This window comes from Taeniopygia guttata, chromosome 3, assembly GCF_048771995.1.
Source record: "Taeniopygia guttata chromosome 3, bTaeGut7.mat, whole genome shotgun sequence".
Classification (NCBI taxonomy): domain Eukaryota; kingdom Metazoa; phylum Chordata; class Aves; order Passeriformes; family Estrildidae; genus Taeniopygia; species Taeniopygia guttata.
Genome location: NC_133027.1, coordinates 88,349,389 through 88,361,487, shown reverse-complemented (window position 1 = coordinate 88,361,487; position 12,099 = coordinate 88,349,389). Strand labels below are relative to the sequence as shown.

Sequence of the window (12,099 nt, the reverse complement as noted above, 5' to 3'; positions counted from 1 at the left end):
GTGAAAGAATCTGGTGAGTTTTTAGGTCAAACATTTGCAGGAGCTATCTCACTACTGATCAGAGATGTTTAATATTGTAGGCATAAAGGTTTTGGAATAATTTGTGTAACCTTGTGGAAGCAAAAAAACGGTACTTTAGGAGACATTCCATATTGTTGGTTGCCACATGGCTCACTGTGCTTTTTCAGCTATGACACATCTTTTACTCTTGATAGTGCTTGAACACTGCTGTTTCACTGGTCCAAATAACCACTTCATTTATTATATAGACTTTTACAAATCAGTAAAGTTCACATGAATCATATTAATAAAAAATAAAGGGTAGAAGAAGCATGTTCTTGCTGAACTACACAGGTCCAGAGCTGCTGCCTTCTTCACTCCCCATGAATGTTACAGAAACAATGCAAATATGGCCCAAATTTTATAGTAGAAATGAGGAGTAAGACTATTTTTTATTCACAGCCTTCACAGAACTGTTTATATTTTAAGACAGCCTAGCTCAAGATAGCAGCTTTCCCATTCACAATCAATAAATTTGCACACACTTCTATGCTTCATACCAAATGCTCACGGACACAAATTACAATCCTGACCCTCCTCTGTGTGCCCTGCAGAATTAAATCACTTAAAAATAAATTTACAAGTCCACTAAATAAGCAGAGTTATATCATTACAGCTTATTTTTCGAAAGGCAATTTTAGTTTGTGCCCTTTACCCCCCATGTTATACTTTCATAACTCATTCCCTCTCAAACAGATTATTGTACTGCTTCCTGCAATAAGCAGAATTCAAAGCTAAGTTTCAGTCCTAGCTAATTCTCTTCACAGAGACCACCCTTTAACCAGAGAAGAAGCACAGGCAGACAAGATTTACATCAAGATCATGACTTGAAGATAATTCTTAGTGCTACCTCAGTAACTATATCTCTTTGCACATGGCAATATGACCCAAGATAAGATGTGCTTCAGTTTACTAATTAAGACATAACTTACTAGCTTAGAAGCCAATGAATTTTCATTGCCATTCATTTTCTTATGTACACAAGGCTTTATTATACCTCATTAAATACCCTGTAATTTGGAATGCCTTGCTGTCCCTTACTCCTGTCAACATTCCTGCACTTTGTGTGTGTAGCAGTACAAAATCTGAACCCCACACTACACTGCCTGCCACACTCTCCTCTAACTCTTAACCCATTCAGCTTCAACCCCTGCACAGCTCTCCATTGTTAATTTCATAATAAAATTTAAAAATAAATAAATAGCATTAATAGATGAACAGAAGAGACAGGACATTCTGACTGGCAAGCATAATATACACTACAAGGCTGAATGTCTTAAACAAGCAGCACTTACCAAAAATTACTCTAATATACTGACTGCATTGTAAGCGCCATAGTTCAGGGAATTTTACCATTTAATCACTAATGTTTCTAAACTTATATTTTACTGTTCTAAACTCACAACACTAACTCCAAAAGCTGCATGAAGAACTGATAACACGAGGTCCTGAGCTCAGGTTAAAGGTACTCTCTCTATGCAAGGACTCAGACAAGACTTTAATGTGAGGATTTGCCATTCTGGCACTAAAAAAACCCATAGACTAACACACAAATGTGCCCACTTTTTTCAGGCAGACAACACTAACAGCCATGCAAACTCCTGACAAGCTCTCCGAGGTAAAGGCAAGTGGCTCACACCTTGACCCAATAACCATGAAAACAAAACAAGTTTCTCTGCTGTTTCCAAAACAAACTACCACTCACTACTCAAAAAATACATTGTTTCTCAAAAATGCCCAAGAAAATAAAGAAAACATAAAAAAGATTAGTATGCCAGCTCTATCCCAGGCGTACCAGTACCACAGTCAGGAGGTAGGACCAGGCATTGGCTTGCAGGATGTTTTTGTTTGTACCAGCCTGTGACTGATCAGCGGCCCTTCCTCCCTGGAGCCCCGGCGTCACAGTCAGGGAGGTTCCAGGGGACACTCCAAACACTAGAGATGGCCACACGCCTCCAATCATGGAGCCAGTACGGCTCCTCCTCTCCGTCCCGCTCGGGAGAGAAGGGCACTGCTCACGGGGCTCCAGAGAGTCACTCCACGGGGCTTTGCTGTGGGAGCTATGGGACCAGTTCCCAGATCCCTGGCAGCACCGACTAACAGGGACCTTGCTCCCAGAGAGACGAGGTACACTGGAGATGGCTTAAAGGTAATGTCTCTATTCCCTACTCCGCCTCTCACTTCCATCAAACAACGGCTGAATTAATGCTAAGTCCTCACTGCAAAACAGAGTCACCTGTAGCAGGATATGTAGCCTCAGGGAGAAAGGAAATTACAATAAAACTTGGAAGCAGTGACTTCCCAGAAGGTGCCGGGGTGTTCTCAGTCTTGCAGCAGGAGGAGCTGTGCAGCTGAGTCCCCCTGCACATCCCACTGCAGCCAGCAGTGCTACAGCACCCAAGAGCAAACCCTGCCCCCAGCCCCTGTGTGCCACTTGGATCAGCCTCTAACCTGTGCAGGAATCAGTGTTGAACATCCAGACAACCTGTGAAACCAGGCCACTCTCCATCAGGAGAGGCATCACTCTCCCATTAATATACCCAGAGTTTTGCTGGAAGGATGATCCACTGCACATTAAAACATTTAAATCAAAATGAGTTATGTCAGTGAAGTTAAGGATGTGGAATTGTAAACCTCTCCCAAAAGTCCTATAACATGGGTTTCTAGTAGGTTCATTTTTTTGATAGTAGAAAACACATTTTCAACATGATAAATCACTCCCCAAAAAAACGAGTTGGGTAACAAATGCAGTGTGCTGTAGTCACATCCATATTCACAACTCATGCCCCAGTTCTCTTACAGTGTGTAACAGCTGGAACCAATTTACAAGTTTGACATCAAACCTACAGAGTTCACTTGAAAGACTCTGACAAAGCTTCAGAGCTCTATGCTTCTAAATTAAATACCTGAAATAAACACAACATCCCTTCATATTGTCAAGGAAAAAATCTCACTGATCCTTGTAGTCTTTGGTTGCACTCTGAAAAGTAAGCAATGCTGCCTCAGGCTCCCAGCTGGGCAGTCACGGGTGCCACCAGGACAGGTCATATCACACACAGAGTGCTGTGCAGTGCCATTAACAACAGGCAGATTATTTGCATTTCAACTTTAAGAAACGTAACATGTAAGCAAACATACATAGAAATATGACATCATCCCACTCTTCAGCCAGCAAAGGGGAACTGTTTGCACAGAGAGGGTATCAGTTAACTCAGTAACATTGTTATGAGCTTTTCCTCTCTGGAGTCACTCTGCAGTTTCCCCTTTTTATTCAGTGCAGTGTTTTCTAATTTAATTTTCCTTCTCACAAGTGCATTTATAAGAGTGTCCAAAATTTATGCTGAGTCTGTTTAGCCTAAAACCACCTTTGCTCAAGGAGAGGTGATGCTGCATCTGTGCTGTAAGAGCCCTCACACCTCCAGCAGTACAGGAGGTGTTAGTCAGCAGTTTGACTTCTCTTCATTAATAACCTCAGTAGGAAGCAAGAAGACACATGAAAGCCTTTGGATACCTTCCTTTCACACAAAAGTAAAAGCTGAGAGTAAAACAAAGGACTTCTTAAAATAGAAAGTTGAAAATAAATCACTTAGATTAAAAAAACAACACTTAGACTGCAAATGCTGAAAGTAAATCAATTTATAGAAGCACTTACACCCCAGATATCTGTGTCAGAGCTAAACTGTCAAGTATTCTTCTAGGGTGTATTAATGCTCTCTTCTCAAAATGTTTTTACTGCTGATATTTTCTCATCTATTTTCAGCAATCTTTCTATCCCAAATACCCCTGTTCTCATTACCCAGAACATTTAGGTGTGATTACAGCAGAAGATTGTTACCATGTTTTATTTGGTTAAAACCTCTAGAATTAAATACACGTGTTTTCAATTAACAGGCACCAGGCCAAATTTAGTTCTCCCATCCTATTTTCTGTCACTGCAAAGGCTAAGGACACTCATTTCAGAAAAAGATGTAGGAGAACCATGAAGTAGAGGGTATTTTTAAAGCCTTATAAATCTTATAAATGAAAGCTGACATGTCATACAAGAAAAAATACCAAGATCAAACCTTTGAGCATAGAAGATGAGAAGAATTATGAAAGGAAATGTTATCACCTCATCCTTTATTCCTTCAGCTGTGCCTGTGAGTGAGAGGCTGAGGTAACTTCCCGCATAGCTTAAAACATGCATGAAGGCCAATGATTAATGCATAAACACATCCTGCAAAGCAGCTCCAGCTGCACATCACATTTCTGATGGCACTGTAATATTATACTGCAACTGCTCTGACTGCAGCTCCACTCTGTCAGAACCTGCAAACTCTCTGATCCATCCTACATGTCTTTACCTTCAGCTCTGGGAGAGGTAACACCACCCTGTAGAATCCACTGCTTCCCTGTGGTCACCAGGTGCTGACAGGATTGCAAATCCAGCTAAATGGGAGCTGCTAGAAGCTCCCATTTTTCCAGGAATAGCCAGGCTGGTCCCAAACATGCTTCCAATTAGGAACATCAGTTCCAGGTAGAGTACAGCACTTCTGGAATGAGGTTTGACATGCAGAGGAATAACTTGTCCTCTTAGACATGATTCAGAGCCCAGTTCAGACAAAGGAAGATTGGGACAGGCTTGTACTAACTCAGATAAATTCTGACTACGTAGTTAAAATATTTTATTTTACTCCTTTAAATATCAAAACATGCGTGTCTCTGCCATTCATCATTTAGGGTCACCAGCACTTCTTGCTGCTCACATGACAGTCCACAAGAACTACAATAAGTTTAGAACTTATGCAAACTCATTACACAGATTTGCAAACATCTGCCAGTTAGAGATAGTCCAAGTTTGAAAACAAACTGGATTACACCAATGCAATATAATACTGTATGTACCACATGCACTTTGGGATCACAATCAAATAATGTCCTTTTGTATTGCTCATCAGAATTTAGGGCCAGGTTTCCAGGCCATTTCTTAACTCCCACTGTCACAATTTCAGCATTCCTTACAACAAGATCAAGATTATTGCCTACTCTCAGCTGGCAGGGTCAGGTACACACAGAACATCCAAATTCACATTTACACATTATTTTCACAACAGTAACAATTTATAATGACCAGCACTTCTACCACTTCCATGTTAACTGTTCCCCACAACTTTACAGTAGCTGACAAAATCAGAACACAAAATACCCAGAAGGATTCAGCCCTGCTGTGAAGGCCAAGTATTTCCCTGAAGTTTAAAGCCTTCTATTCACAGCAGAGCTGTCAAGAGTCTTACCAAGTTTGATCAAGGTCAGACAGATGTCAGAATTAAACCTCAAGCTTGCATCAAATTATATAAATATGAAAGAAGAGAGTTTTGACAACTTTCTGGTGAGAGAAGTTGTCAAACCAAAGTGGACTTCTCTGTAAAAGTGATTATATAAAGCACAGGGCAGGCAAAGCTCTGATTAAAGTCAATAAAGAGCCTCCCAGAGCACCAGCTGCCCTCTCCCGCACCTTGTGGCCAGAGTCCAATCTTTTGACAGCTGAAGTATGCTGCACATAGGATGCCAGTCAACTCAGGAATAAAGTAACAACTGCTTTCACTGCACTGTTAGGAATATGGTTCTTAACAAGGCTACTTGGGGGGGAAAAAACACAGAAAGAAACAGAAAGCCTACAGTGCTGGTAGCAGAAAACCCACATCTTCCTTCGCCTGTGAGTGAGTTTTAAAAATACATACTTAAAACCTTGGATCACCCTCCTACTTAAACTGTGGTGGACTGATGAACATCATGGGTGCAAGAAACAAGTCATTTTTGGGAAGTCTGGTTCCATACTTTGTGCTACTTACAGAAGGTCAATAGTAAACACAAAAATCTGAATGGAGAACAATACAGCATTTAATGGATGTTGAGCAAGACCAACTTTAGTAACTTCTGTATTACACATCTTCACATATGTGTCACACATTCACCTTATTAATCATTTCCAAGTCTTTAAAAAGAGGAGTCTCTATACTTACCATGCTGGAGTTGGTCAGCCCTGCCAAAAATACACATTTCACTGAAAACAATGTGGATTTGCCCCTGCAGAGAGGGGCTAACTGAAGGCATTGTGTAAGTTAATCCCAGCTGGTAACTGGACCAGTGTGACAAAGGTTGAAGACAGCACCCATCTCACAAGCAGATCCAACAAGTGGTCACTTCCACTGATGCCAACACAGCTTCTCACAGCTGCTTATGAAATGGAAACACATGAATCCATCCAAGACAATTTGCTAAGACAAAATCATCACTTTCTGCAGTTCGATTTAAAATTTAAGTATAAAGGCATGAGAAAAGGGTTTCCAACTAGGACATTAATTGCCTTCATGAGAACATCCCAAAGCACATGGAAGAAATAAAAGGCAGCAGGCTATACGAATTCTGCGAAGTCTAAAATGAGTTATTTCAACAGCAGAGTAGGATGTCTGAACTTTGTAGCTTTCAAAATAGCAAGATACTTACATTGTGACTCTCCTAAGACAAACAAATTATTTCCATCAGTCAGGATATACTGCACTTAAAAACTAGGCATGTTTATTGGAAACCTTTCTAAAAGGCAGCAATAAAACAGAAAATAAACCCCTTCTTGATCTTACTAAATTTTTAATTTGTTATGATTAAAAAATATGCAAACTCAAGGCTTTGAAAGGAGATATCAGATTCATTTTTATTGTGCCTACTCTTCATCTGGGGTCTTTTCCAAAGTTTATAGATAAGGATAAAAGAAGTCTTCAATCAATAAAGAGGAAATTTTAAAATCTTTAAAGCTACAGACAAAGCAGATTAGGAAGGTGGAAGTGAAATTGGAGACACTCGCCTCCACTCTGCTGACTCAGGTTTAAGCAGGACAAGAAACATAATGCAATTCCTCTCCTATGCAAACACAAATCCACCTAGGGACAAATAGTTTACATCTACCAACCACAGAGCAGGGTCAGGGCTGAGAGCTTTTCCTTGATACCCTATACCAACACTCAAAATGCCCTATCCCCCTACTTCTTTAATCTACCCCACACCTGCTGGATGGACAAACATGTACTCCAATTAAATCATCTGCTAAAGGAATAATGGTAACACCAGACTCATTGCCTTTCATTTCACATCAAACATCATTCCTGCTGCAGAAAGAGCTGGAATAACACCAAAACTACCTTAGCAATTTTCAAAGTGAGCTTTTGCTCCAAATATTCACCCACCATTCATTCCGTTGTACAAACTCCTGTGGTGAGGGGACAGCTCATCTGTCACTTGTCTCCTGAGGGTTCCTTCTCTGCTGCCTCCGCTGAGGTGTTTGAGGTGCTCTGGGCTCCCTCCATAATGTTGTTTGAGATGCTCTGGGCTCGAACCCCTCACCTTGTGGAGGTGCTCTGTACTTCCACTGGGCGTGTGCTTTTGAAGGTGATCTGGGCTGCCACCGCTGTGCTTTTGATGCTCAGGGCTACCACCAGGCCTCTGCTTTTGAAAGTGTTCAGGACTACTACTCAAAACATGCTTTGGGATAGTTTCTGGACTGCTGCTGCTGTGCTTTTGTTGTTCAGGTACTTTGACAATGGTTTTGTGATGCTCAGGGCTCGGCCCTTTCAGGTGATGGTCAGGACTGCCAGAACTCCTGGGCTTCTGCAGGTGCTCTGGGCTGATGCTCCGGTGTTTCTGATGCTCAGGGCTTCCTTCCCCCCGAGGTTTTTGCAGGTGTTCTGGACTGGTACTTGGGTGGTGTTTGTGATGGTCTGGGCTGTCTGTGCTACCCGTGCTGGAGGTGCTGCTGCCATCCCCAACATCTCTGATGTACGCACTGGTGGCAGTCAGCTGGCACAGGCTGATCTGGCTGTCGATAGAGCTCCGGCTGCCTGCTCCTCCACTCTTCTCCTCATCCAGCAACACACACAACTCCTTCAGCTCCAGGTTCTCCTTAACCACTTCTTCTTGCCTCACTTCCAGCTCTTTCAGCTTCTGCATGTATAAGGCCACCTCCTTGTGCATGACACTGGCGCTGTACCTGCCCAGCCTCTGCCACTCGCGGGACACCCTCTTGCCCTTCTGCCGGTCGTCATCCAGGAAGCAGCAAAGGTCCCTCAGCTCCTGGTTATCTTCCTGCAGCTTCTGGTTGATGTCCTTTAAGAGAAAGATTACCATGACAGAGGGGAGTCTAAAGGAATTGATGTTAAACTGTTACACAAGCCAGTGGACAGCACTGCTGCAAACCCTTGTTTAAGCACTTCAGTAAGGCATAAATAATTCCATGTGTAGATCTGGCACGTTTTAACTGCTCCATGCTTTGAGCAAACAAAGCTGCTGTCCAGCAAAAACTGCCCATAGCTTGGAGCTAATTTCTAACTTCTGATACAGCAGAAAAGTTTCAGGTGCTTAATTAATTTTCATGCTAAATATCAGAGTAATTTAGCTCCCAAATTGGGCAAGGATTCTAAGTGCTCTCATGATGATCTTGCTCCCCTGAGAAATATTCACCTGTGAGTTATTGCTAAATAAAAGTGCAAGGTACACCAGAAATTGTAAGCTCTCTTAAATAATTAATTATTAACATTTATACTCCCTTTTCCCTAAAGCATAGTCACATATAAACATGACCATTTTAGAGATTTTTTTTAAAGATGGGGTTTGCTGGATTTTTTTCCTGATTGGCATAAAAACCTTGTCAGTCATCACTTGACCACGATTGCTTCAACCACTCTGAAATTAAATAACCTGCTTAAATAGATGTTTTCACCCTTAACAAAATGAAGTACATGAATCTATGCCCTTCCCTAAGTGAGGAACAGTCTGAAGCAAATACACTGAAGTAAAAATGTTCAGAGTATTACTACAGCAGAATAAAAACATCTTCAGTATTTCATCCTTCTAGTTTGAACTTGCAACCATATTTATCTTTCTCCCATCGTCTACACATTCATTGCTTATGTATGACATTACAACCACAGATTAGCCAAAGTTGTTAAAAATTCAGTCTTATGGAAACCCCACTTCAGCACAGTTTCCTAAGAAAAGGAAGCTTTTGTAACTCCATCAGATTTAGGTGCATGAATGCCTGTGTTTTTCTGACTTTTGCCTCAAGATAACATTGAATTTTACTGTACTTGACAATGGAAAAAAAATCTCAATGAGCCTTTAAGGGGTCCTTAAAAACCTCTGCTAGTGAGAGATGTTTGAAATGATCCCACAGTGGGATCAAAAAAAGTTGTGGAAGTCCACAATTCCTCAGTCAGGAAGCAGGAGACACCCATCCAGCTGGTCATTCTTACTCATGGAGCAGTTATTTCACACAGGACAAAGGAGGGAGAGTCCCAGATACCAAGACAGGGCTCAAAAAACTCCTTCTCCCAGATTCTTTCTGAAAGCCCCAGCTGAGGCATCTGAACAAAAGGAGGAAATCAAACAAGACTTAAGGAGTTTGGAATTGAGAGAGGAATTTATGACTCCGTCCTACCCATCTTAAGTGTGTTTGGTCAGTTAACTGGAAGATGCAGAAATCCAGATACTTTTGCACGTAACTGGGAGAAAGATACTATTGTTGTAACTGAACTTACATTTAAATATAAGGTTCAGTTTTACTCAATACTACCATGGATGGGTCTTTTTTACCCTCAGACACCACCAAAGGGACACACATACTTTGCAGAACACAAAACCTTCAGAGGCAGGAACTATTTATTTTATACCACACTATTATCAAAGACACTTTCTCAATTATTCTGTCATTTAAAACCATTCTACAAGTGAAGAACTCTCTTCTAATGCACTTTCTTGTAATAATTCAAAAGCCCACACTGCATTTGTGTGTCTTCTCTCATTCCCTCCAACCTCACCTCACTGAAGGAATTTATTGAAAATTCTCAAAGCAATAAGCCAGAAAATGTTCTTAGCTATCTCTAAGGTAACTTTCTATATCTATAATCCACAAGCAAGGTAATGCTCTGTAAACAGTCACACTTCTTTCCCAGCCCTCAGAAGTGGGAAGGAAGCATTAGGGACTAAGCTTCTCAGCCACCAAGAGAGTGAAATTAAGAGCAGATAAGCCATTACAGACTTGGTCTGCCCCTGCACGAGCACACAGGAAGAATGGTCTGATCAGAGATGCATTGCCAGATGCCTTTTTGCACAATAAATTAGGGATTGGTTCTGACCATCCCAAACCCGAGCCCACGGGTTTGCCATCACCTGCCACAGGCTGCGCTGCATCCTGGAAATGACCAGCTCCCTCCAGCAGCCTACCAGCCTGCCTAACAGACTACGTCTGTCTGAAAATAGTGACAGAAAACAGCGTGAGCTACAAAAACCCTTATTTCTGTGCACTTCAGGCAGGACCATTTAACCTCACTCACAACCAAGGAAGTCTAACACAAAGCTGACAAGACTTCAGCGTTTTTATCAACCCAAAAGAATAGCGGGGCAGAGCATAAACCAGCTGTGCTCCACAGACTGCCGAACAGCTGGTCGTCCTTTAGCCGGACGCTTGATTATTAAGCGGGATCAAACGCTATTCACCCAGTCCTCATCCACTTTTCATGCGGTTCTCGGGAGCGGCTCCTCCCAGACCATCTACCTGACGAGATAGCTCCCGGCGGGAGACACCACACAAACTTCAGGGGTCCCACCCTGCCCACCCCGCTACCTTCAAGCCGCGGATCTCGCCGAGGTGGAGCTGGAGGCGGCGGTTCACCTCGCGGATGAGGTTGCTGTGGTCCAGCATCGCGCTCATCTTCTCGGCCTCGGCGCGGCGGAGGCTGCGGATCAGCTCCTCCTTGCTCCACTTAAGCAGCTCCTCGTCCGACACCTTGGACAAGTCTTCGGCCGGCGCTGCTCCGCAACTTTCCGCCGCCACTTTGGACATGGTGGCGGCCCGGCAGCCCGGGGCACTCGCGGAGCCTCCCCGCACTCCCGGGGCCGCCCCACGGCCGCCGCCGGGGGAAAGGGCGAGCCCGCAGCACGCGGGTGCCCCCAGCTCCAGCGCTGGGCCGGGGGTAACGAGGGAGACCTCTTTCGGCCCCAGGCAGCGGATCCTGGAAAAAAGGAGGAAAAGGAGGAGGAAAGGGTGTGGAGGAAACCGAGCCACAGGCTGGGGAGCAAACTTCCCCCGTCGAGAAGGAAAAAAAAAAAATTGAAAAAAAGACCTAGACGAAAGATCTCCAAGACAAGCCCGGCTCTTGCAACAGGTCAGCGCCAGCTGCGTGCGCCCGGTCCTCGCCGCAGCGCCAGGAATGCGCGGTGGCTCTCACGGTACCCGCCGCCCCCGGGCTGCGGGATGCAGGGGAGGATGCGACGTGCCGATACCGCGCACCATGGCGGTGGGCAGAGCGGGCCGGGCGGCGGAGGAGCGGGAATGAGCGGGAATGAGCGGGAAGCACCGGGAGGACCGAGCGGAGCGGACGCTGCCGACGCCAGTGGCGGGCGCGGGGCCGCTCGCGGCTTTTCAGCGGGGCGCGCGCCACGTGCGGGCGGGGGCGGCGCGGGCCCCGCGCGGCTCGCGGGCGCCCCCTGCCGGCCGATGCCCGCCGGCGCGGCCGGAGCCATCCCGGGGCGGCGGGCGGGACGGACACACCCGAGGGACGGACGCGCCTGCGGCTGGGACACACCCGCGGCAGCATCCCGGCCCTCCCGGCCCCGCGCCCCGGCCGGTGACCGCCGCGCCCCGCCGAATGGACGCGCAAACGCAGCCGCCCGCACATCAACGCGACGCCTCCAGTAGCGCGGCTGGCGGGAGGGCACACACATTACATCACTGCCGGGCAGCACCGCCGCGGCTCAGCGCGGCTCCAGGCACGGACAGGCTCGCACCGAAGCCGAGGTCAGCTCCTCACTCCAGCTGAAGGTCGCATGCAGTGAGCTAAATCCCTCACAGGAATTAGGCTTGGGCTGCTTATACACCTTCCCTAGGAATATCCAGCCGCAGTGTAGCAAGAGACTCACATTCCCCAATTCATTTAGAGATACAAAAACTCTGCATAAATCTGCCTTTTAGATTATTTGAGAATGAAACTTGATAATCCATTCATGCTGCTT

The 12,099-nt window shown here is 44.9% G+C and overlaps 1 protein-coding gene across 5 annotated transcripts in view; it reads right to left on the bottom strand.

Annotated features, from left to right (window-relative positions):
• Positions 1-11,506, bottom strand: part of CCDC85A (coiled-coil domain containing 85A) — a 68,457-nt gene extending 56,951 nt beyond the window's left edge. For 3 of the 5 annotated variants that reach the window (XR_012055198.1, XM_002196902.7, XM_030268737.4), the window contains exons 1-2: positions 10,712-11,506; positions 7,281-8,196 (exon numbers count right to left, since the gene is read on the bottom strand). Coding sequence is in view for 4 of the 5 variants with exons in the window: in XM_002196902.7 (XP_002196938.5) it covers positions 7,281-8,196; positions 10,712-10,930 (1,135 nt within the window). In the remaining variant the exon portion in view is untranslated. The remainder of the gene's footprint in view (positions 1-7,280; positions 8,197-10,711) is intronic. The other 2 variants (XM_012572294.5, XM_012572295.5) reach the window with 1 other exon arrangement.
• Positions 11,507-12,099: the final 593 nt, after the last annotated feature.